We start from the raw sequence: 25,885 nt of genomic DNA, 5'->3' as shown, positions 1-25,885 counted from the left end.
CTTCGTCACAGATCTGTTCAGATCCAACATTTATTTCGTAGCAGCTTAAAATATGTCGCAGTTTTCTGTTAAACAGGAATGGGCTGGAGAGGAAAAATCTTAAACTGCATTAAATGCAAGAAAGATATATTTAAGCTATACGCTTACATTTATCCATTAAAGTGACCTTAAATGTGGGAAAACTACGACGCTTCTGGTTGTTTGGAAACCTTAAAACACAAATTTATTATGAAAACTTCAGTCGGGTGGCTAAAAAATTTCCCCATAAGACACAAAAGTATAGAGATTCAATGTGACGACAGAGGTGACATTCAGAGTACCGATGAACTAACAGAACATGGCAAGAAAGTCATTGTGCAACTCTGAATCAAAGTTAAACAGATCCGGTTGGAAACTAAATCCTTTCTAATCAGTTTTATGTCATTGTTGTCCTGAGTTTGTATAAAACATGACCGTCATATGTATGGTAGTTTGATAATACTGTTTGTATAATTCAACAAAACGCTTAAAACATCCGGCAAAGGATCTCCGACTTAATCGAAGAAGCCGAAGAAGCCAAAAGGATGAAAAAAATCAGTCATTTATGAAGCATTGCAGAAGCTCGAGTTTATGCGTATTACCACGTAAATCTGTGTTAAAGAAAACCTGTAGGAAACAGGTTCCTGCCTTCCGTTTTAACTCAGAAACATAACTTATTTCATAAACTTCATGTCTCAGAAGGAAATCTTATCTTTATCCTACAGTTTCCCACTTTTACTCAGCAACATGGAGCTCAGTACTGTTTTACAGTGAGCCTCCGTTTAGCGTATCAGATTTAAGCTTCCTGTTAAGCTTCACTCTCACAGCATCTTTTTCCCTCCTGGTGTTGATCAACTTCGAAGTTTCAATTATTTACTCAGAATAAATGAATACATTTACAAAAAAGTGAGATTTCTGGGGAATTTTGGGGAAAATGGAAATCATTCAAAACAAAAACTGAGGTGTCTGTGCTTTATTATGCTTCCAATCTTCTAGAGGAAAATGTTGCACTTTTATCTTTATTTATTTATTTGACAGCTTCAGTTCAGATCTCCAGATGAAACCTCAAACCGGATTAAAATTGAAATGAGCTGTAATGTTTTTTAGGTTAAGAACATTTCTTAGGTCAACGTTTTTCAAACTAAGCGCCAACTCTTTATTTATTCATCATTTTCTAACAAAGAAAACAGTGATGGAGTCTCTTTAAACTCGAGATTCTGAATCAAACTGAGAAAATAATCAGTACATCATTGATGATAATCTGGAGTTGCTACTTCATTACATGCATAATGTAGGGATGAAAATGTAATATTGGACACAATTTTATAGCTGAACTTGTGAAGGAGTATTTTCACAGGCTTGTTTTAGTACTTTTGTTTCAGTGAAGGCTCTGAATACCTTGTCCTCCTTGATAAATTATGACTTAAAGTCATGAAGCTGGACACGACTGACCGGTTCTGTCACACATTTTACGTACGGATCGTACGGATCGGCCCTCGTGTTCCTCACTGCTCAGAGAACGGGATGATTCAAAGATCATCATGAATCATCAAACCTGTCAGTCAACTTTGCAAATACGCACGACTGATTCTTAGCGAAGAGGCACTGCTTCAAAACCTGGAACAAAAACTTCGTGAAAACAGATCAAGTGAAATTTATAAGCACAACTTCAACCTGTGCTTCAGATATTTTTACCCTTAACAACAAGACGTATGTGTCATTTTCTGCTTTTGTTTCTTCCGTTTATAAGGCATGGCAACAATGTGGATTTCTCTGTGAACGCAAGGTGGCGCTGATGAGCGGCTTCCGGTGTGGACAGCCTCACTGCAGCCTGCCGTCTCCTCGGCTGCGTGGACCCGACACCTGTCCATCTGGAGCGGGAACGACCTCGACTGTGTAGCTCACCTTCTTTGACTGAAGGATACTGTAGCTGTTGTCGAAACACAACACGTCTGCACAAAACAAAAAAGGACGCAATTAACGACAGCACACCGTGGCTACATTACAGAATAGTATCAACTCGATCAGCATTTGCACTCAGTTTGCTTTCATGCTGATGGTTTAGTCATAATACTGATAATGCTGATTGAGGTTGTGTGTATGTTAAACTTTAATCTGTTAATTAGGGTAATGTTTGCCAGGAAAAATGTAAAAATCAATTATTTAGCCTTAATTTAAGGAAAAAGGTTTCAAGATTTAATATCTGTTTTATCACTGTGTGTTTATAACTTTGACACTTTTTAACTAGTATGATTTAGTTCCATTGAATTGCATAGGATTTAAATATAGTGTAATAGAAAATAATCGTGTAGTGCAGTGAAAGGCAGCAGAGGCATCAGTCACTGATACTGCAACGCTACGCTAGTTAGCTTTAGCTGCATCTATGCTTCTCTTATGCTTTCATTATGACTCAACCTGCATGCTTCATGATCACCATGATAAAAAAATATTTAAATGAATTAATAACATAACTGGAGAATTAAATTCTGTTTATTTGTTTTTAGCAAATAAAAGCTATAGCTAACGTTACCTCAGCAGTTAGCTATAACTAGCCAGAGTGTAGTAACTGCTTTTTTAAAACAAATACAATACAAAAACAATTTTACACCACTTTTAAAGAAATTGACATATTTCTTTACCACATAATATTTATATGGTATGGTATAATAAAAAAAAATAAATCAGTGGTTGCAGTTTTTTTACAGGCCTGTGCAGATAGCAGCCATTTAGTCAAACGTTGCTCGGCTTAACACAGATGCTAGAACATATAAGCTATGTTTGACAAAGCCAGAATGTTCAGCTATTAAATATAATATTGTGTGAGCTAGCTGCAATATACAGGTGAGCGGTGCAGAGCCAAATTTGACCCGATCTGGGGTCATCGGGTCGGCACCGAGAATAATGCTGAGAAATTTCAAAGGCAAGCTTGTAAAAAAAAGTCAGGTATATACCTGATCTAAGAAGTGTGAATCATTTCAAAGTGGATTCAAATCTTTCTAATAGTATAACAAAAGCAAAGTGATCAAACATAAGCAGCTGATGACCGGTTACAGGATTGGTGGGATAAGGAATCATCGCACACTCACAGACTCCGGGCTCGGAGCAGGTGAGGCAGCTGTCTTCGGGGACCAGGTGAGCGTTGTAGCGTTCGCTGGGAAGAATCTGCAGCATCTCAGCCACCTTCTGGGCGCTGCCCTCCTTGGTGCACTGGTAGACTCCAAACCCGATATCTCCTCCGTCGCTGGCAAACTGCCACCTGAGAGGGTCGTTCGATCAATTTATTTATCAGGTCCATTTTACTTGATCAGGTTCAAATGACTGAAATGTAACTAATACAGAGTTACAGTCAGTTTGTAATATTCAGGAGAACAGTTTATACAAAACGGGACGCGTTTTTCAACCGTGATTATTTGTTCTGATTAAATTTAAGAAATTTTAGAATAAAATCACTGTACGGGTGAGAACATGTGACAAACATACAGCTCAAAGGAAACAACAAATAATTTGAATCAATTTGAATTAAAATGTATTTCTATGGGGTGGTCCGTGGCGTAGTGGGTTGAGCAGCCGCCCATGTACAGAGGCTACAGTCCTCGCTGCAGCTGGCCCCGGTTTGAGTCCTGCATCGGACGGCCCCCCCTCTCTCTGCCCCCTGCTTCCTGTCTCTCTAAACTGTCCTATCCAAAAAATATAAAAGCCCCCCCCCCCAAAAAAAGTATTTCCATGTAATATTTATTCATTTTTCTTTTGCAATAATAAACGTATCGTAGTGTCTGACAGATTTTTATCATGTTAGGAAGCAGAGGGATGTTTTTTTTAAATGTTCCACTCTCTCACAATTTCTCTATTTTGATCTATTTTATTTATTTATTTCTTATATATTATGTATATGTAAATACATTAAACAAGTCTGGATTTTGATTTATTATTTCATTTTTTTTTATCATTTCATTAATAGTAATCATGATATGTTTGGAGGCAGAATGAAGTAACACCTCTGAGACGAAGTTCTGCTAAAACGCTGACAGAACATGACAGTTTGGGTTTCAGACGCTGCTGTACCTCAGGAGGCTGCTGGCTGCAGTGACGTTGTACTCCAGCTGGAAGCTGGAGCCACGACTGATGGTCACGCTGTTGTCGTACTGAGCCTTCCCAGAGTCCTGTACGTAGTACGACTTTGGAACCGGACCGCCGTAGTTTATCTGCAAACACCACACACATAAGCCATGGTTTCAGTGGTCCCCTTTAAGATGAGCGGCGCATCGCTCGGGCTCTCTGTTCTAACCTTGGTTCTGCAGCGAGGGTCTCCGTCTGGATCGGTCAGCGTTCCTCCGTACACCACGGGAAGCTGGTCCGGATCGATGTGTTTACGAAGCACGTCCTGCCAGTTACCTGCAACCATAACAACGTCATTTATAATGTAAAGGAAATTTAATCATCGTCATTTAATGAGTAACTTTATTTAGATTGCAGGTGGACATTCACCTGGAAATGGATTATAAAAACTAAAATTTCAGCATACTGAGCAGAATATTGAGAAAAGATTCAGGGAGTCTGGGGAAATCTCAGTGTGTTACACCAAGGACAGAAACCACCGTTGAGCAGCTGAAATCTTGTTTTCAGAAAGAACTGAAGCAAATTCTGCTGAAAAACTGCAACAATTGGTATCTCAACTAAAATGATAAAATACAAAAGTAATATTTGTATTTCATCTCAAAACTGATTAAACAGAAAATTAAATGCCAATTGAATTATGAATTGGGCTGTATCTTTGAAGTGCCTTGAGATGACAGTTGTTGTGATTGGGCACTTTATAAATAAAAATTAATTGAATTCAAAAGTGATTTGTCATTTTCCAAAAATGTTGGACATACTATATATAAATATTCTATTATAATTAGTTTTTATTAATTTATCTAATTATTTAAATTCAAGGGAAAGTCTTCTACAGATTCTTGAGTTTGCGCTGTTTATTCAACAAAAGCGTAAAAAGACTCCACTGTTTCTCTTTGATCTGAAGCATCAGAAGCTTTTCTTGGACAATTTCTGTGTATTTCCACCACTAAGGTGGTAAATAACGTAATCATACCTGATAGTGGAAGAAGACTTTAACACTGAACTGAACGAGTGAACTTAAATCGATATAAAACAATTAAAATAATTTCCAGCTTTGGAAATTTGACAGGTTTTTATTACTGTTCTCTGTATACTTTTGCTGCATTTTCTGGATCTATAGAATTAATAAAAATCTTTAACTATGATTCTTTATTCTGTAACCTTTTGTCATTCATTTTATGTATGTTTTCTTGTTTTATTGCATTTATTCGTGAACATTTCATGATATATTTCTTATCAATATTATTCATTTATTATTGTATATATCTAAAAGTCATTTATTGGACTATTGATTGAAATCTTATAACATTAGAATTAGTTTGTACTTAAATAATAATTTCTACATTTTATGTTAATTCATTTTTGTGTAATAAAAGTTCCAAATACATCATGGTTATAGTGATGTCTTTCCACATAAAATAAATAAAAAACATAAATTAAAAAAAATTTATGACATAATATACGTTATGTCTCTGATTCATTTTTAAGTAAAAGTGTGGAGCTCCAACAGTATACAGAAGTAATCTATTTAATGTAAAATTATATCAAAGTTAGCCGTGCTGATCATTTCATGACATTAAACAGAAATCTTTTTACAACTGAAGTACATTTTCTTGAATCTACACTTTTTTAACTAAAAAAAAAAAAAGAATTCTTTGAGCCACGTTTGTTGTAACACGATCTCAAAATACCCGCCAAGATGTTCCCGTCATCATTTAATCTTTAAAACTGATTTGCAACAGAGATGCTGAATATATTAAAACAGTTTATGTCTGTAAGCTGATATAGAATGAAAAGAAAAGTCGTCTCACCTCCTAAAATGATGATCTTGCGTCGCGTTTCCTCACACAGAAAGTGTTTGATGAGGTTATAGGCCATTGGAAACATTTTGGGAGCTGCAGCAAAATGCAGAAAATCACCATCCTGATATATAATTAGCATTACTTTGACAACAAACAGACACGTAATTTGCAGTTCTGCTGAGGTACCTTTGATGAGGAACACCCTCTTCAGCCCCTCAGGATAGTTGTCTTCAAACATGGTTAGGATCTACGAGACGACATTTAAATGTTTGTTGGCATCATCGGCTGATGGGATGGATGTGTGAGTGCGTGACAAACCTCTCCATAAGCCTCAATGGCAGGTTTCCAAATGTGCTTCAGTCCAAGTCCTTCACAGTCATAGATCAGAGTGATGGACTCAATGTTCTTCCCCAACTGAGACAAAGAGAGGAGGAAACATTATAGGAGACGACGAGAGGGAACGAGAGAAGAAGAAATGATCGGAGAGAAGACAAGAGTATGAGAGGAAACTAAAGGAAACGAGTAGAGAAGACGAACGAGGAAAGGACAGGAGAGAGAACAAGGATAGAAATAAAGTGAAGAGGATAGGAAACAAGGTAAGGAAACAAGACAACAGGAGAGGGAACAAGGATTGGAAACAAAACAAGAGGAGAGGGAACAAGGATAGGAAACAAGGATAAGGGGAACGAAAAGGGGAGTAAAGAAGAGGGGTAGAGTAGGAAAGAAGAGGGGAGAAGAGAGGAGAAAAGAAGAGAGAAGGAAAGAAGAAGGGGGAGAAGAAGACAGGAGAGGGGGCAAGGATAGGAAACAAGACAAGAGGAGAGGGAACAAGGATAGGAAACAAAACAAGAGGACAGGAAACAAAACAAAAGGAGATGAAACAAGGAAAGGAAACAAGAAGACAGGACAGGTAACAAGGATAGGAAACAAAACAAGAGGAGATGAAACAAGGAAAGGAAACAAGAAGACAGGACAGGGAACAAGGATAGAAAACTAAACAAGAGGATAGGGGACAAGACAACAGGAGAGGGAACAAGGATAGGAAACAAGACAAGAGGGGAGGGGGCAAGGATAGGAAACAAGAAAAGAGGAGAGGGAACAAGGATAGGAAACAAGACAAGAGGAGAGGGGGCAAGGATAGGAAACAAGACAAGAGGAGAGGGGGCAAGAATAGGAAACAAGAAAAGAGGAGAGGGAACAAGGATAGGAAACAAGACAAGAGGAGAGGGGGCAAGGATAGGAAACAAGACAAGAGGAGAGGGGGCAAGGATAGGAAACAAGAAAAGAGGAGAGGGAACAAGGATAGGAAACAAGACAAGAGGAGAGGGGGCAAGGATAGGAAACAAGACAAGAGGAGAGGGGGCAAGGATAGGAAACAATACAAGAGGAAAGGAAACAAGGATAGGAAAAAAAACAAGAGGTTAGGAAACAAGACAAGAGGAGATGAATCTTGAGAAAAGAATCTGGGGGAAAAAAAAATTGTGTTTGATTTCTACACTCATTTTCTACATAGTGAGTCAGCAAAATGTTAAAAATTCATCGGTCCAGAACTCTGCAGCTCCTTTAAGGACTTTTTGTCAAAATGTAATCCGTCCATCCTGTTTTTGTGGCTAACTAGTGATTAGCATGTTGCAGTGTAGCCTCTTTGTTTCTGTTCATGATGTCTTCTGTGGATAGTAGTCTCTGACAAAGACACACCTGCCTCCTGAAGACTAGTTCTGATCTGTTGGACGGGCCTTTGAGGATTTTTCTTCACCACAGTGAGGATTCTTCTGTCCTCCTTGGCCTACCAGTCCCTTTGTGATTACAGAGCTCACCAGAGCATTCTTTCTCCTTAATGATCTTCCAGACAGCTGATGTTGGTAATCCTAAGGGTTGATCCATGTCTCGAATGGTTCTATTCTTGTTATTCAGTCTCATAACAGCTTCTTGATTCTCTCCTCATGTTCAACAACAACAGACTCCAAACTGTAGAAACAAGCCGAGGTATCTTATCCCTGCACTTATGAAGCGGTGAAACCTTCTACAGATCCTGCATCGAAGGCCTCCTGACATTCTGCATCTCAGTGTGGTATGCTAGCTGCACAGAGGACCATCGGCTGCCCACTTCCCTCCATGGACTCCATCTACAACTCCCACTGCTCAAACAGAGCTGGAAACATAGCTCAGGACAGTTTGCACCCAGGCCATCACCTGTTCAACCTCCTGCCCTCTGGGAGGCGCTACAGGTGCGTCAACACCAGGACAAACAGACTAAAAAACAGCTTTTATCCCAAAGCCATTGCCCTGCTGAACATAAACATGCACTAACTGCCAACAGATATATTATGTATTTATCTTGTTCTGCATTCACACTTTACATACTCAGGCTCTGGCAACGACTGTTGAATACTGTTGTTTAATGTCTGTCAGAATGTCTGTCAATGTCAGAAAAAGATGTCCCAAAGATTATGGAGGGCTCTGGATATATGGCTATAAAGAGAATGAGTGTGAATGAATTCATAGTATTAAAACAGCAAAAAAAAAAAAAGAAGGGATGGGGAGGAGGACATGAGAAGAAGAAATCATTCGAGATTAATAAAAAAATAGAAATGAGAGGAAAATAGATGAGGAAACAAGAGGAGCTAAGGAAACAAAAGAAAAATAAATTAAAGTAGAGGCAAGAAAGAAGAGAGGAGGAAAGAAGAGGGGGAGAAGAGAGAAGGAATAAAGAGGGGGGAGAAGAGAGAAGGAAAGAAGGGGGGAGAAGAGAGAAGGAAAGAAGAGGGGGAGAAGAGAGAAGGAAAGAAGGGGGGAGAAGAGAGAAGGAAAGAAGGGGGAGATGAGAGAAGGAAAGAAGAGGGGGGAGAAGAGAGAAGGAAAGAAGAGGGGGGAGAAGAGAGAAGGAAAGAAGGGGGGAGAAGAGAGAAGGAAAGAAGAGGGGGAGAAGAGAGAAGGAATAAAGAGGGGGGAGAAGAGAGAAGGAAAGAAGGGGGGAGAAGAGAGAAGGAAAGAAGAGGGGGAGAAGAGAGAAGGAAAGAAGGGGGGAGAAGAGAGAAGGAAAGAAGGGGGAGATGAGAGGAGGAAAGAAGAGGGGGGAGAAGAGAGAAGGAAAGAAGAGGGGGGAGAAGAGAGAAGGAAAGAAGGGGGGAGAAGAGAGAAGGAAAGAAGAGGGGGAGAAGAGAGAAGGAAAGAAGGGGGGAGAAGAGAGAAGGAAAGAAGGGGGAGATGAGAGAAGGAAAGAAGAGGGGGGAGAAGAGAGAAGGAAAGAAGAGGGGGGAGAAGAGAGAAAGAAAGAAGGGGGGAGATGAGAGAAGGAAAGAAGAGGGGGGAGAAGAGAGAAGGAAAGAAGGGGGAGATGAGAGAAGGAAAGAAGAGGGGGGAGAAGAGAGAAGGAAAGAAGGGGGAGATGAGAGAAGGAAAGAAGAGGGGGGAGAAGAGAGAAGGAAAGAAGGGGGAGATGAGAGAAGGAAAGAAGAGGGGGGAGAAGAGAGAAGGAAAGAAGAGGGGGGAGAAGAGAGAAGGAAAGAAGAGGGGGGAGAAGAGAGAAGGAAAGAAGGGGGGAGATGAGAGAAGGAAAGAAGGGGGAGATGAGAGAAGGAAAGAAGAGGGGGGAGAAGAGAGAAGGAAAGAAGAGGGGGGAGAAGAGAGAAGGAAAGAAGGGGGAGATGAGAGAAGGAAAGAAGAGGGGGGAGAAGAGAGAAGGAAAGAAGGGGGAGATGAGAGAAGGAAAGAAGAGGGGGGAGAAGAGAGAAGGAAAGAAGGGGGAGATGAGAGGAGGAAAGAAGAGGGGGGAGATGAGAGGAGGAAAGAAGAGGGGGGAGAAGAGAGAAGGAAAGAAGGGGGGAGATGAGAGAAGAAAAGAAGAGGGGGGAGATGAGAGAAGAAAAGAAGAGGGGGGAGAAGAGAGAAGGAAAGAAGGGGGCAGATGAGAGGAGGAAAGAAGAGGGGGGAGAAGAGAGAAGGAAAGAAGAGGGGGGAGATGAGAGGAGGAAAGAAGGGGGAGATGAGAGGAGGAAAGAAGAGGGGGGAGATGAGAGGAGGAAAGAAGAGGGGGAGAAGAGAGAAGAAAAGAAGGGGGCAGATGAGAGGAGGAAAGAAGAGGGGGGAGATGAGAGGAGGAAAGAAGAGGGGGGAGATGAGAGGAGGAAAGAAGAGGGGGGAGATGAGAGAAGGAAAGAAGAGGGGGGAGATGAGAGGAGGAAAGAAGAGGGGGGAGATGAGAGGAGGAAAGAAGAGGGGGGAGATGAGAGGAGGAAAGAAGGGGGGAGATGAGAGGAGGAAAGAAGAGGGGGGAGATGAGAGGAGGAAAGAAGAGGGGGGAGAAGAGAGAAGGAAAGAAGGGCGCAGATGAGAGGAGGAAAGAAGAGGGGGGAGATGAGAGGAGGAAAGAAGAGGGGGGAGATGAGAGAAGGAAAGAAGGGGGAGATGAGAGAAGAAAAGAAGAGGGGGGAGAAGAGAGAAGGAAAGAAGAGGGGGAGAAGAGAGAAGGAAAGAAGAGGGGGAGATGAGAGAAGAAAAGAAGGGGGGAGAAGAGAGAAGGAAAGAAGAGGGGGAGAAGAGAGAAGAAAAGAAGGGGGCAGATGAGAGGAGGAAAGAAGAGGGGGGAGAAGAGAGAAGGAAAGAAGAGGGGGGAGAAGAGAGGAGGAAAGAAGGGGGGAGATGAGAGGAGGAAAGAAGGGGGGAGATGAGAGGAGGAAAGAAGAGGGGGGAGATGAGAGGAGGAAAGAAGAGGGGGGAGATGAGAGGAGGAAAGAAGAGGGGGGAGAAGAGAGAAGGAAAGAAGAGGGGGGAGAAGAGAGAAGGAAAGAAGGGGGGAGAAGAGAGAAGGAAAGAAGGGGGAGATGAGAGGAGGAAAGAAGAGGGGGGAGATGAGAGAAGGAAAGAAGAGGGGGGAGATGAGAGAAGGAAAGAAGAGGGGGGAGATGAGAGGAGGAAAGAAGAGGGGGGAGATGAGAGAAGGAAAGAAGGGGGAGGAGAAGAGAGAAAGAATAGAGAGGGGGAACGAAGAGGGGGAGAAGAGAAAAGGAAAGAAAAGGGGGGAAGAGAGGAGAAAAAAAGAGAGAAGGAAAGAAAAAAGCAGCAAATTAAGGAGAGAACTGAAGGAGAGAAAATAAGAGAAAGGAGGACACAAAGGATTCCTCCTTGTTGACCTTCTCTGACTGCCTCCGACATTCCTGCCGCACCATCTCCGTGTGTCGGATCTTCGTCTTCATGAAGTCCTGTTTGGTCGCTGACATCAGCAAACCTTTAGGATCCAGAGGCCCGATCACGTCGTACCAGATGGGACTCCCCTCGCGGTCGTAGCCGCACATCCCTCCAGAAAAGTACTTCTCAATCACCTAACGGACACGTGAAGAAAAAGGAAAGCCCATAGGAGTGTTTTCTGTGGCAACAAGTTTGTGTTCATATAGAATCAAAGATTCGACGGCTCAGAATTTCCTCTGAAAAGACAAGAAAAGAAGTTAAAACACAAGAAAAGTTACCTCAGGAGGTTTCCAGTCAGAAATGATGGAATCCGCCTTCATCTGTTTCCTGAACTCCACATGCTGCCGAGACAGAGAGAGGAGGAAAGCTATCCTGTTAGAAAAATGCTTATTAATGCAGTAAAAAAAAAGGTTCTAGAATGCGCTGCTGAGGGTGGCAGCACGTTGGAGTAGCTCTGTACCTCACATTGAGATTTTTCTTTTTCTCTAAATTTCATTCCTGTTATTTCTTGGAAGAAATTGCATTTTTTGGACAACTGTTCCTTCCTGCCTTGGATGCTGTGCAGCTGGATTAATTTTTCCCAATACTTTTGTATATTTTACTCTTTTGTCATGATGCATCACCATAGCAACAAGGTGGTTTACAACAGGGAGCAGCTGAATAACATTGGAAAAGCAGAAATAATTCGACAACTGAAGCCAGAAATCCCACTGGAATTGAAAAGGAGGCGTCGTGGATGCAGAGCAGGAGCAAAGAGGAGAGAAAGAAAGAAGAAGTTCAAACCATCTCTGCCATCCTGCATCATGGGAAATGTAAGATCGTTAGCTAACAAGTTGGATGAACTTTTAGCCTTGATAAGGACTCAGCAAGAATATCGGGAATGTAGCATTATGTGTTTTACTGAGACATGGCTACAGGATCATATCCCCGACTCCAGCGTCTCTCTGCCGGGCTTCCTGACTGTACGAGCAGATCGAGATATAAAGAGTAGCAGGAAAAGGAAAGGGGGTGGATTGGCAGTGCTTGTCAACAACAGATGGTGTCACCCAGGACATGTTACTGTGAAGAGTCGTATCTGCAGTCCTGACATTGAACTATTGGCACTAAGTTTTCGTCCATATTATTTGCCAAGAGAGTTCACCAGTGTTGTTTTGGTGGCTGTTTACATTCCACCCTTAGCTGTTGCCGACACTGCATGTGATGTCATCAGTTCCGTTGTTGCTAAGATACAGACTCAACACCCCAATTCTTTTGTGGCAATATCTGGTGATTTTAATCATGCCTCACTCTCTGCTACACTGCCAACTTTTCAACAGTTTGTCAGCTGCTCTACCAGAGAAAACAAGACATTGGATTTGTTTTACACAAATGTCAAGGATTCATACATTTCCAAATCAAGACCTCCCCTGGGAAAATCAGATCACAACCTTGTTTTTCTCTGTTCAGCATATAAACCCCTTGTCCAGAGACTACCTGTCACAAAAAGGACTGTTAGAAAGTGGTCAGAGGAAGCTGAAGAAGCCTTACAGGGTTGTTTTGATGCAACCGATTGGATTTCTCTTTGTAAGCCACATGGAGAGGACATTAATGCCATGACTGAGTGTGTGACTGACTATATAAACTTCTGTGTGGACAACACCATCCCCACCAGAACAGTGAGATGCTTCCCTAATAACAAACCCTGGATCACCAGTGAGCTAAAGGAACTATTGAACAGGAAAAAAGAGCCTTTAGGGAGCGAGACAGGGAGTTACTGAGGAGTATACAGAAGCAGCTCAAAGTCAAGATCAGAGAGAGCAAGGAGGTGTATAGAAAGAAACTTGAGAGTAAACTGCAGAGGAACAATATCAGAGATGTGTGGTCAGGAATGAAGAAGATCACAGGCCTCAAGCAGAGGGAGGATCGGATGGATGGAAGTCTGGACAGAGCAAATGAGCTGAACACATTCTTCAACAGGTTCAGTTCAGGAACAAGCTCACCATCCTCCCCTCCTGTTCCCAGCCAAAGAGACATCCCACCCTCCTCTGACCCACAGCTTTCCTGTAACATCTCCACCTCCACCTCAGTCATGGATTCTTCTGCTTCCACTAGTTTGTCTTCAACCCAATCAGGAGATGCTGCTGTCCCCTTTGCCTCCCTCTCCCACTTTTCTGTTTCTAGAAGTCAGGTGAAGAGGCAGTTGGAAAGACTGAACCGGAACAAGGCTGCAGGTCCAGATGGTGTCAGCCCCCGAGTCCTGAAGGCCTGTGCAGAGCAGCTCTGTGGGATTCTGCAACACCTTTTCAACCTTAGCTTGACCCAAGAGAAGGTACCACTGTTGTGGAAGACATCCTGTCTGGTTCCGGTACCAAAGAAAACTCACCCCTCAGACATCAATGATTACAGACCTGTTGCCCTGACATCCCACATCATGAAGGTCCTGGAGAGACTCCTGTTGACCCACCTGTGTAAGCAAACCAGCACATATCAGGACCCCCTGCAGTTTGCCTATCGCCATGGAGTTGGAGTTGAAGACGCTATCATACACCTGCTTCAACAAACCCACTGTCATCTGGACAAAGCAGGCAGCACTGTGAGGATCATGTTCTTTGATTTCTCCAGTGCATTTAACACAATCCAGCCTGATCTGCTTCGTCTGAAACTCCAGAAGACTCAGGTGGAGGCCTCAACAATCACCTGGATTAATGACTACCTGACAAACAGACCACAGTTTGTCAGACTGAACAATTGTGTGTCTAACCAGGTGATCAGCAGCACAGGAGCACCACAGGGGACTGTACTCTCACCATTCCTTTTCACTCTGTACACTTCAGACTTCCAGTACAAGTCAGACTCCTGTCATCTACAGAAATATTCAGATGACTGCAGTTGTCGGGTGTATCAGAGATGGACAAGAAGCTGAGTACAGAGAGCTGGTGGACCGCTTTGTGGCATGGTGTGGGAACAATCATCTCATCTTGAATGTTAACAAAACAAAGGAGATGATTGTAGATTTCAGGAGAAACAGGGTCAGATCAAACCCTGTTTCCATCATGGGAGAAGAAGTGGAGGTGGTTGAGGAATATAAATACCTTGGTGTTCATGTGGACAACAGACTGGACTGGAGACACAACAGTGAAGCCATCTACAAGAAAGGACAGAGCAGACTGTACTTCTTGAGGAAGCTAAGGTCCTTCAAGGTTTGCAACAAGATGTTGCAGATCTTCTACAAGTCTGTTGTTGAGAGCGTCATTTCCTCTTGCGTCATCTGTTGGGGCAGCAGCATCAGAACCAGGGACCTAAAAAGACTCAACAACCTGATAAGGAAGGCTGGTTCTGTTCTGGGGACGACTGTGGAACCTCTGGAGACAATAATGCAAAGAAGGATTTTGCATAAAATCAAGAGAATTATGGACAACCCTGAACATCCTCTCCATGAGACTGTTATCAGAAAACAGAGTCTCTTCAGTCAAAGGCTTCTTCAGTTTGGATGCAAAACGGACCGCTACAGGAAATCTTTCCTGCCCACAGCCATCAGCATCTATAATAACTCTTTGATTTAATTGAGCTACATCAACATTTAATTTCCCTCTGGGATAAATAAAGTATTTTTGAATTGAATTGAATTGAAAAAGCTGTATTAAGTGGACACAATCAATTAAAAACTTATTTCCAGAAAAGTTTGGGAGGTTTCTAAATTCAAACAAAAAATTAAACTTGTAGTTTGTTCTTTTTTTTTAACATTTAGCTGGAAAAAGATCAAAGGAAACCATTTTCAGGGTCTTCACTTGATGAAAAACACTAAAATAAATTATGGCTAAAGGGACAAAACATTGTCTGAGTAAGGGTGTCAGGAGTGAGTATAAAAGGATCATCCACTAAAGGTTTAGTCTTTCCAATAAGGATGGGTGGTGGCTCACCACTTTGTGCCAAACTCCATCAGAGAATCATCAATCGGTGTAAGATTGTAAAGAACTTTGGGAGTCTGGGGAAATCTCAGTGTGTAAAACCAAGGACAGAAACCACCGCTGAGCAGCTGAAATCTTGTTTTCAGAAAGAACTGAAGCAAATTCTGCTGAAAAACGGCAACAATTGGTGTCCAAAGTTCCCAAACCGTTCAAAAGTGTCATTTAAAGGAAACCGATTGAACACAGTGGTAAAGAGATGCCATCCTGTTGTCAGTGAAGACGCTGAGCTTTTCATTTCAGTTGAATAAAGGTTCAAACATATTAACAAATATTAGATTTACTTTCCACTGACAACACATTAATCAGCAAACACTTTCATTAAAACAGTTTCCAACAAGCATCGTCAGCCTTTGGTGTTTTTCTTTGTCTGGTTGGATGAAACAAAACATCTGAATTTCTTTTTATGAATAAAAATATGAATCAGGAAACTAATAACAGCAGCAGTAACAGTGACTCTATATTTACATACATTTGATCAAATTTCATCTGTCTTTTGGACCTGTTTGTATAATCACTGCTAGAAAAATAAACTATTAAAAATACTTAGTATTATTGTTAGATATTACTCATATTTCAAACTTCTTTATGAACTGGTGATGGTTTAGATCAGTGGTTACTAAATGTTAGGCTCAGATCCTTCCAAAGATTCACCTGGAAAATCCTCTGTGACAATTACAGGCACAGGTTTCATTTTTTGGACTTTAATCTTTACGTTTTTCGGGGGAAAAACTTGGATTACTGGATTATTTGAACACTAAAAGCAGCTTTGACTATTTGCAGATTCTCTATGAGGAGCCAAAAGTCAAATAGGTTGAGAAACCTCTGCTTAATCTTTAACGTTGTCCATATTATATAACCTCTTTGTGTGCTTTTTAAGGAAAATCAAAGTAAAAAGCAACTATAGATGGTGAATTAACACAGTAAGCTTAAAATATGACATTTAAGGAAATGTAAAGTAGCATTGAATGTAAAAACTCAAGTTGAACCCTGAAACTTAAATGCTGGATGGAGCAGGCACCTGAAAAACAAAACAGCTTACCTTTCTGATCATGAACTCCGATTTTTGAACATTGAAGCTACGAGCTGGAAACAGAAAAAGTCCACATTAGACCTCATCTTGTTCTCTTCCGACAGACAGCAGATGTTTTAATGAACATTAAACAGACAGGACATCACACCTTCAGCATTAACTCGAGAAAATGTTTAAAACGTTAAAAAGCAACATTTTTCCAGAGAAAATTAAGTCTGCTTTCATCAAGATGCAAAATTACTTCTCCCCAAATCCAACAAGAGGCAAAAATACTTGGACAGTTACTGATCAATCTAAACTGGGCAAACCCAGGGCCACAGATCCCAAGGGACCCCTAAAGCCACAGGTTCTTCCACATCAGCTGGTTTTGGGAACCTAATTTGTAAAAAAAAATTAATCACACCACTGAGTCTGTGACGGTCAAACAGAGCTAATGAACAAAGTAGGTGACAGTTTTCAGTGTCCGAATTAAATTGGGAAAAATCTTGGGAAGAGTTGTGGTGTTGTCCCCTGATCTCCTGAGTTGCTGGATGTAAGGAGGTAATAACACCCAATCCAGGCAGCTTTAAGGCAGCCTCTCTCCCATCTTGGGGATATGACGGAATCGAACATGTTCAACAGAGGTGGGGGAAAAATAAACTTATTTTAATTTTTTGGCGGAAACTGAAAATGCATTTTTTTGGCCATTTTCGGCCAAAGATTTTGGGTTCATTGTGACACGTAAAAGTACAAAATAGTGTTGTTATAACACACCAAGCAACTCGGCGTGCAACAACTCTGCCTTTTCATGAGACCAGGCTGAAAGTGCCACAGCACTCAATATACTGTGTCCACATGCTACGGTGCCAATTTTTCCAAGTACGAAGTACGTAAGAAGTGGGATGTCAGAAGTTTGGATCAAACCATTTCTGACCTAGAGATTAACGAAACAAAAAGGTATTTTGTAAACCATGTTTGATACTTTTTGGGAAACTTATCAAATTTCAGACCAGAAAATCTAACTTCCCATGGTTTCCCCCCTCATTTTAAAGTAGAAGTTAGTTTGTTTTTTTTGAAACCTGGACCTTATTTCTGGCATAAAATACGTTCATTTGGTGAAAGTCGGCGTCCATCGGAAGATATTTAGATTACTCAAGATCCACGTATATCCATATAACGGGAGAGAACAGGGCAGAGACAATACAGCCTAATAAGGCATTATCTGTCTTTATGTCACCAATACTTTAAGACCAATGAATGAATGAACGCGTACTATTGCACTGTTAGCTCAGAGCTGCTGTGTTGTTGTTATCCGGGGCTATCGGGGGCTTATAGGACGCTTTGTACACATGCGTCTAGTGGGATGACTTCGCCGCTGTATGCATTCATTCATTCATTCATTCATTCATTCATTCATTCTTCTTCTTCTTAAAGTATTGGTAAAATAAAGACAGATAATGCCTTATTTAGCGGCTGTATTGTCTCTGCCCTGTTCTCTCCCATTATATGGATCTATGCGGATCTTGAGTAATCTAAATATCTTTCGAAGGACGCCGACTTTAGACTGTAGATGAAGGTATTTTATGTCAGAAATAAGGTCCAGGTTAAAAAAAACGAACTTCTCCTTTAAGTAGTCAGATATTAAAAACAAAGGAAGGCTTTCAGGAAGTGAGACACAGGCTTGTGTGGGTTTATAATAAAACTTCCGTGCTTTACTCATGAGGGCAACAAGGAGAAAACTAGGAGAACTTAAGGGCACTCAGTGTACTTTTGAGCAGTTTTTTTTACCTGTTATTAATCAAAAGTACAGTAACTGCTGCATCACTTCCAGACCAACAATGCCTCCTGATATTACAGCAGCAACTTTGACACAATTTGAAATGTTCTGCCTGTTTTTAACTGAGCAGAGAAACTGGTCAGAGTTTACAGTCGGTGTAAACACTGAGCTCCAGCAACAGAGTCGTAGATCGATCTCAGCCTCCCTGAACTGTGAACCATCAAACAGACTCTAGGCTTTCCTGCAGCTTCAATCAGCTGTGGACCTGGATTATCTGAAAAACTGATCGATAACGATATGCAAGGACATGCCATCCAGAACGGACTGTTGGTAAGAGTTTTAGAACTTTCTCCTGCAAGACTTGAAACCATCAGAACTGACCTGGAAAATGGTGAAAATAGTGAGAAATTAGTTTTTCTTTTCAAATAAATATTTAAGACCCATCTATTTCTGCATCTCAGTCAGATTTTTGTCTCACTTCTTTACAATCATTTGAACTAGTTTATTTAACAAATCCCCTGCAGTGCTGTGTGGATTCTGACTTTTACAGTTTATCGTTTTTCTCCCAAAAACAAGTCTTTGGCACCAAAATTCCTCCAATTGAAATGATCATATTAGTCATCTTTTCATTCCCTTAAATGTGAATTACCAATCTCCAAGCAGCATGAGGACAAACTACTCAGATAAGTGTATGCAAACCAGAGCACAAGCCTTTCCTTTAAATTGGGATGTATGAAAAAATCCTTTCAGAGCATTTATGTGGGTGTTTGAAGTCACCTTCTACTCATAAACTAAGAAAAACTCAACGATCATAATTAAGGATAAAATACATTCTTCTTACAATGCAACCGTCACAGATACATTTTTTTAAACTTCCCATGCAGTTGCGCTCTTGACCACTAGGTCACATATTCTTCAAACATAATTATATGAGATTTCTGCCTGCATGAGACCAAACCACAGATTACAGATTATAAATTACAGACATAAATAAAACTTTCATTAAATCAGAGATTAAATGAAAAATGTGCCACAACATTAAAGCCTATCTTGTCTATATGTACTGGAAGTTAGAAGTTGTAAAAGCTCAATTTTTTAATGTCATATTAATAATTCGAAAAGAAATTGTAGTTTTGGTCTCGATGGATCATATCCAATTCTTTCCTGCTAGTATCAGCCTCCACGTGTTCTATTCTAACAATTACCTTTAAGATTTGACACTTTGCACAGCAGATGATAAACATTTACTGTCGGAAAGGAGCACTGAGTGGAGGCAGTTCAAACATTGTTAATGTCATGGACGTGGGGTCAGACGGGGAGAAAGAAGTCACTGATTAATTAGGAGAGAGCTGAGAATTGATTCAATCATTTAATATAATGTACAAATTACTGATGAGATTTAAAAGTCAATTTACAGACTTTTATATCTTTGTCTGCTGGTGCGGCTGCTACACTGGCATTGAGCATTTGGCATTACCTTGAAATTTCCCTTTAAAGATCACAAACATTTGAAACAGTCCCACTTTTTCATCAGGTAAGCTTCCTGACATTGTTCAAAGTGTTACATAAGAGTGTTGATGGCATCTGTGACAGAAGGTGTGTCCTGGCCTGAAGATAAAAAAAAATATGGGAACCATAAACATTTATGGTTACATTACATTTACATTTAAGATTTTTGTTTGACAGCTTTGAGACAGTCAGGAGCAGCTCAGGACGGTAAAATACCTTTGATCGCATGGAGCTGACTTTTTCCTCAACATTAACATGCAGACTGCTTTCTTTTAGATAAATTAGATAAAGTTCTCCTTTAAAGGAGATACATTTGGCCAACTTTTCCCAATTTGACACTTTCCTGAGGTCTTAATTAAATATCCGTGACATGCTTTAGTCAAAATACAAGAGAGACAGTACAACAGTTCCTTTTTCATAATTTCTAAGGTATGAAGTGACCCACTGTACTCTACGCCGCCCTACTCTTCTTCATGATCAGTTTCTGTTTAGATCTGTAGTACTGAATAACCTTTGGAGCCTGTTATTACAGAATGAGAGCATACAGTTAACAGCCTAAGAGCTCAGATTAAACACCAGACTGATAGAAAAATACTTGACAGGCAGTTGTTTTTGTTTTTTCTCAAATTCTAACTTTTCCTTTGCTTGAAGTTTGACAACGAACAGTTGATACTAATCCCTCTTTGTCGGCACAGTCTGGTTGTGAGTCATGTGTTAAACTGGTCCAGCTTAATGACCAGCAAAAAATTTTATACGCAAATCAAACCTTGCATCGTAAATTCTAGACTACACTGTCGCTCCTTTACCCTAACTTTTTAGAGGCTAATGTTAAAGTAGTATTAGAGAATTGGACCATTTTTTGCTCTTTAGTTCCCACTACAGTTTTGGGATGTAACACAACCTTCATAAAAACAAACCTCCGTCTGAACCCTGTACATGCACAGCTATACACACAAATTAAATGTCATACTTTAGAGGCTGCAAAATGGAAGAACAGAGCAACCACTTCATGGTTTAGACATTTAAGGAGTGTTATTTTCTCAAAGTTTACAAGCATTGTTAACTATTGTTTAACTGTTTTATGTATCTGACAAACACGAATATAGATGAGACGAAAAAACATTTACGCAACACCTTTAAAAATACTGAAGTATCAAAAATGGAGAATTCATTCGTAAAGAACCAATTTAGCACCAGAAAACTACTTTACGTCTTGTTGCTTTGTCTTTAAAGTAACTCTCGAGAATTGGGCCACCTGAACCCTGTATATGCACAGCTATACACCTGAATTTATTGTCATGCTTCCGAGGCTGACAAAAGACACCTCCAGAAGAAACCAAAAATGTCGAGACAAGACGAGGCTAATGTTACAGGAGCTAAATAGAACAGGACCGTATATTTTTATATACTCTGATAATTTGATGAACAAACACACTCAAAAACAAAACAACAAAATGTTATAGTTTATCTGTGATAGTTTTTTTTTCTTAACACTTTTGAAGGATCTGAATGTGGCATTTATGTTAAATCACTACATGTGCAATATAATCTGCTCTGTATATATTACAGTGTCATGACCTGAAGTTGAATGTTACTAAAACTGATCAAACATTTTTACATAAGAAGAACTTATTTCTGCGTTAGTCTAAGACAGAACTGAGGTCCTAACAGAGGCTTCATCTGTGACTAAGAGATGATAACGATAAGGTTATAACTTATGTTTCAATCTCTTTCAATAATTAGTTTTATTACAGGAATCAACTACAGCCTTTTGCTTTACAGCCGACACAGAGCAGGAGAAAGAATCATGATCACATTCTTTTCATTAAAGGGATAGTTCGCCTCTTTTGACATGAAGCTGTGTGACATCGCATATTAGCAATATCCAGCCATCCATCCATCATCTTCCGCTTGTCAGGGGATCGGGTCGCGGGGGCAGCAGCCTAAGCAGAGAAGCCCAGACGTCCCTGTCCCCGGCCACTTCCTCCTCTTCTGGGGGGACCCCGAGGCGTTCCCAGGCCAGCCGAGAAACACAGTCTCTCCAACGTGTCCTGGGTCTTCCCCGGGGTCTCCTCCCAGTGGGACGGGTCCGGAACACCTCACCGGGGAGGCGTCCAGGAGGCATCCTAACCAGATGCCCGAGCCACCTCATCTGACTCCTCTCGATGCGGAGGAGCAGTGGTTCTACTCCGAGCCCCTCCCAGATGACCGAGCTTCTCACCCTATCTCTAAGGGAGAGCCCAAACACCCTGCGGAGGAAACTCATTTCGGCCGCTTGTTTTCGCAATCTCGTTCTTTCGGTCACTACCCACAGCTCGTGACCATAGGTGAGGATAGGAACATAGATTGACCGGTAAATCGAGAGCTTCGCCTTCTGGCTCAGCTCCTTCTTCACCACGACGGGCCGGTGCAGAGCCCGCATCACTGCAGACGCCGCACCGATCCGTCTGTCAATCTCCTGCTCCATTCGTCCCTCACTCGTGAACAAGACCCCGAGATACTTGAACTCCTCCACTTGGGGAAGGATCTCATTCCCGACCCGGAGAGGGCATTCCACCCTTTTCCGGCCGAAGACCATGGTGCGTCTCAGATGCGTCCAATGTAAACTGTGCAGACCGAAGAGCAGACCGAGCAGCAAACACCGTAACAGGTGCAGCTATCGCTAGGTGGCTGTACGCATTGATATGAAGGGAGGCAAAAATAGCGGCAAGCGATGTGAGGTCTGACTTTTTCCTGGAGGGACGATTTTGTGATGCAAATGTATTACTCTTTTGAAAGCATATTATTTGGAGAAGCAAGACGCTTTATTTTTTTAGCCCCAGCCAACTAGCCGGACTACCTTCGTGGATGCCAAAACTCAGCTGGAACTCGGCTCACAGGACGCAGCAGGGGGTAAGAAGACGTTCATAAATGATATTGCTAATATGGGATGTCATACAGCTTCATGTCAAAAGAGGCGAACTATCCCTTTAAGATTAAGAAAATAGCTATAATTTAATATAAATAATATTGTTTTTTTGTTTTCAAAAGCTTGTAAAAGGATTCTTATCTTGCTTTAATGTGTCTTTTTGTCCGTTTTCAGTCCCTAAATCCAACATCTACATAACAAGTTGATGTATTGTTGAGTTATTTATTTTTTTATGGACACAAATGTGAATACTAAATAACCCTCAGGCTTTTTTTGAAGGACTTTCAGAAGAAGAATTATCAGATTATTATGAAAACCTCAGCTGATGTGTCGATACCAAAGCCTATAGCTCAGGTAGCTCAGGTACCACCCCCCCCCACACACACACACACACTGAAACTGGATACAGTGTCATGTTGAAAACAGGTTTTAGTTGTCAACATGCGGTTGTCTCAAACACACAGTGTGGGAGAGTTAAAGGGGAACTCCGGGGCATTTGAAGCGTGTTTCCATTGCTAGAGGTTGTCAAATACTGACAGTAGGACACAGACAGGTGCAAATCTGCGCTCCCTGTGCGGCGATTGCGCTGTTTGCGCAGCCTGTCATGCGAGGCTAATACGTGGTGGCTAAGGGGCAAGTGCTAACCCTTCCACGTAAAACAACAACTTGCACACTGCAGAAACGTCACACCACTTTATAAACCATCCGACAATAAAGTCACAAGCCTTACCATCAAAACCATATGCATGGTTCTCACATTACTGGCATGGGGACGTTACAAAACAACTTTATAAACAGCATGTCACTTACCTCTTGTCGGTAGGCGCGCGCATGTTAAAGCCCAAAACAGTCAATGGACGATACTCCCATATACAAAACAATTATCTTCTCTAGAAAAACTGCGTTCAAGTATTTAAAACATTACAACAATATTACTGGGCATGTATTGTTGTAATGTTTTAAATACTTGAACGCAGTTTTTCTAGAGAAGATAATTGTTTTGTATATGTGATTATCGTCCATTGACTCTTTTGGGCTTTCACATGCGCGAGCGTACAACTAACCGGTGAGTTACATGCTGTTTATAAAGTTGTTTTGTAACGTCCCCATGCCAGCAATGTGAGAACCATGCATATGGTTTTGATGGTAAGGCTTGTGACTTTATTGTCGGATGGTTTATAAAGTGGTGTGACGTTTCTGCAGTGTGCAAGTTGTTGTTTTACGTGGAAGGTTTAGCACTTGCCCCTTAGCCACCACGTATTTGGTTAGCATGACAGGCTGCGCAAACAGCGCAATCGCTTCACAGGGAGCGCCGATTTGCACCGGTCTGTGTCCTACCGTCAGTATTTGACAACCTCTAGCAATGGAAATGCGCTTCAAATGCCCCGGAGTTCCCCTTTAACATGGCTTCAGGCTTTTTATGAAAACCACTGCCTTTGTGTAGTTTAAGAGAAATGTGAACTCTTTTGGGATTGGGTAAATGGGTGAATGAGGTCTCACCTCTGAGCCATCGGAGGAGGTAGTGGTCATGCTGTGCAGGCAGGCTGGGGAGAATGTCCTGAATTCTCTCCCGAAACTGGAGGAGGATAAAACCTTAAGGTCAGTTGGTGTTTAATAGTAGTTTAATGTCTGAGGAAAGAACCTTAATTGTATAATTGCAAAGAGTTTGAGAAAAAGCTTGATAGTACTCAAATGTCTGTGCAACAAGCATGAAATTAAAGCCAGGAGATGGTTAGCTTCGCGTCACCTAGCTTAGCTTAGCCTAGCCTAGCCTAGCTCTGTCTTTGAAAACTGTTTAAAAGAACTATTCTTCAAAGAAAAATCCTATTTCAAGGTAGTTTATGTCCTAATATAGCTATTTTAAACACACATAAAGCAAGATATAATAATTTAAACACATTTATAAATGAGTTTTCGTAGATAGGCTAGTCCCTCTATTTCCATTTTTTTATGCTAAGCTAAGCTTACTAGTCAATATTCAGCTTTTTATCAACTGTACTGCTGTGAAGAAATGGTTCTAATATTCTTATCTGTTATAACTACTTTATTTACATAACACTTTTCTGGATTATTTAAAGTTATAGAATTATACAAAGTTAATGAATATAACATAGAAAATAAAATGAAAGAGGTGCTAGAATCAGTTAAAGACAGATATAAACAGGGTGTTTTTAATAGATTATTTTAAGGATAATACTCTCCTCAAAGGTATGGGCTAAAATAACAAAAGCAGGTCTATTTCAATCATAAAAAGTAAGATTTGGTCATTCCCAACTTCTTGGTGTTGGTCAAGATTGAGCTATTTAAATTATTCTAAATACTGTTCTAAACTAAATTAGCCATAAATGAAAATGTTCATTGGAGGCTACCAGGAAAATGGTGTGTAAAATATTTGGATTGTGTTAACTAATCATGTTAATTGTATTTACAGAAGTTTTTGAATCCTTATCCGATGAGTATCTATAAACTACAGTAAAGTAAAAAAAAAAAAACTCCAGGTGAACTGATACCAGAGCAGTAAACTTGCCAGAGGATCATGTAAATGACACAAAAGAAGAAGCCTCTAATACAACAAACCTCTAAAATCCCACTTCATTGAGAGAAAAAAGTCAATCTGTTGGAATGTGATTGATTGCTGATTGATTTCTAACCTCGGTTAAGCTTTCAGCCTGCTTCGGGCTCAAGTCTCCGACTCGTCCGCTCATGTCTCAGGTGTGGTGTCGCTCTGACAGAGGCAGCGTCACTGAATGAGCAGAGCAGCAGGGAAATCCATGTAGATGAACAAAAAGACCACGCCCCCTGTCTCTCTCTCACAAACACACACACACACACAAAAATGCAAACACACACACACTCAAAGAAAGATGGACTTTCACCTTGCTGAAACCTGCCACCTGGTCAAACCTGAAAAGGGGAAAAACAAGTTACCCATTCAAAATTAGTCTTAAATGAAACACATGGATGCGAGCGTCATTCAACAATGTTTCAGCTGGTTTAAATCCAGCTGGTTAGATATCTGATTATGTTCTCTCTCTTTAATGTGACCTAAAAAGTTACTAAACAAACACAGTGGAGTAACAAGTACTTGTACTCTGCAACTAGTTACATAATAGACTAATAATTAGTCATTTTATAGGGAAAAAATATTCACTTGTTTCAGCCTCTAAATGTGGAGATTTAAGACCAAATGTGTGCAATTAAAGCTATAAAATTTGATTTGAGATCTAATTTGAGCATGTTTTTAGATTTTGAGCCATCAAACTTATAACTAAAGCTGTAAAGAGGTTCCAATAAATTGGATTTATTTCTAATATTAAGAAACAAAAGCAAATATTCAATTATTGGAGGAAATATCAGCTTCTAAATGTGGAGATTAGCGACCGAACTTGGGTATGTTTTTAAGTTTTTAGTAGTGAACTAATAACTTAAGAATTAAAGAAGTTACAAAAGTTGGAATTATCTCTACTATTGTGGAATGAAGCAAAGAATTAATGCAGAAAATGATCTGAAAGTGAACTAAGAATGACCCTAAATACTCCAGTGGGATGCAGAGCAGTAGCTTAAACAAAATGTAAAGTTTGTGTTTTTCTCCAAGTAAAAAGAGAGTAGATC

At 40.7% G+C, this 25,885-nt stretch overlaps 1 protein-coding gene across 1 annotated transcript; it reads right to left on the bottom strand.

The window, feature by feature from the left end:
* Positions 1–25,011, bottom strand: sec14l7 (SEC14-like lipid binding 7). The gene is made up of 12 exons (XM_075456087.1): positions 24,925–25,011; positions 23,774–23,849; positions 16,110–16,153; positions 11,402–11,464; positions 11,069–11,257; positions 6,255–6,350; positions 6,123–6,183; positions 5,946–6,029; positions 4,304–4,410; positions 4,081–4,220; positions 3,105–3,274; positions 1–1,970 (listed from the first exon to the last, which is right to left on the bottom strand). The coding sequence occupies exons 1-12, from the start codon at positions 24,976–24,978 to the stop codon at positions 1,840–1,842; spliced, it is 1,215 nt and encodes a 404-aa protein (XP_075312202.1). The 5' UTR covers positions 24,979–25,011; the 3' UTR covers positions 1–1,839.
* Between the last annotated feature and the right edge of the window lie 874 nt (positions 25,012–25,885).

The sequence above is a fragment of the Odontesthes bonariensis genome, chromosome 22 (assembly GCF_027942865.1).
Source record: "Odontesthes bonariensis isolate fOdoBon6 chromosome 22, fOdoBon6.hap1, whole genome shotgun sequence".
Lineage (NCBI taxonomy): Eukaryota > Metazoa > Chordata > Actinopteri > Atheriniformes > Atherinopsidae > Odontesthes > Odontesthes bonariensis.
Note: the sequence above shows the minus strand (reverse complement) of the source record. Positions and strands in the feature narration are given on the sequence as shown.

Excerpts from the sequence above, each read along its gene's own strand:
- sec14l7 (XM_075456087.1), bottom strand. The coding sequence starts at position 24,978 with ATGAGCGGACGAGTCGGAGACTTGAGCCCGAAGCAGGCTGAAAGCTTA. Across the intron at positions 16,154-23,773 it reads CCTCCTCCGATGGCTCAGAG|CTCGTAGCTTCAATGTTCAA; the intron begins GTGAGACCTCAT and ends TTCTGTTTCCAG. Across the intron at positions 4,411-5,945 it reads CAAGATCATCATTTTAGGAG|GTAACTGGCAGGACGTGCTT; the intron begins GTGAGACGACTT and ends TTATGGTTGCAG.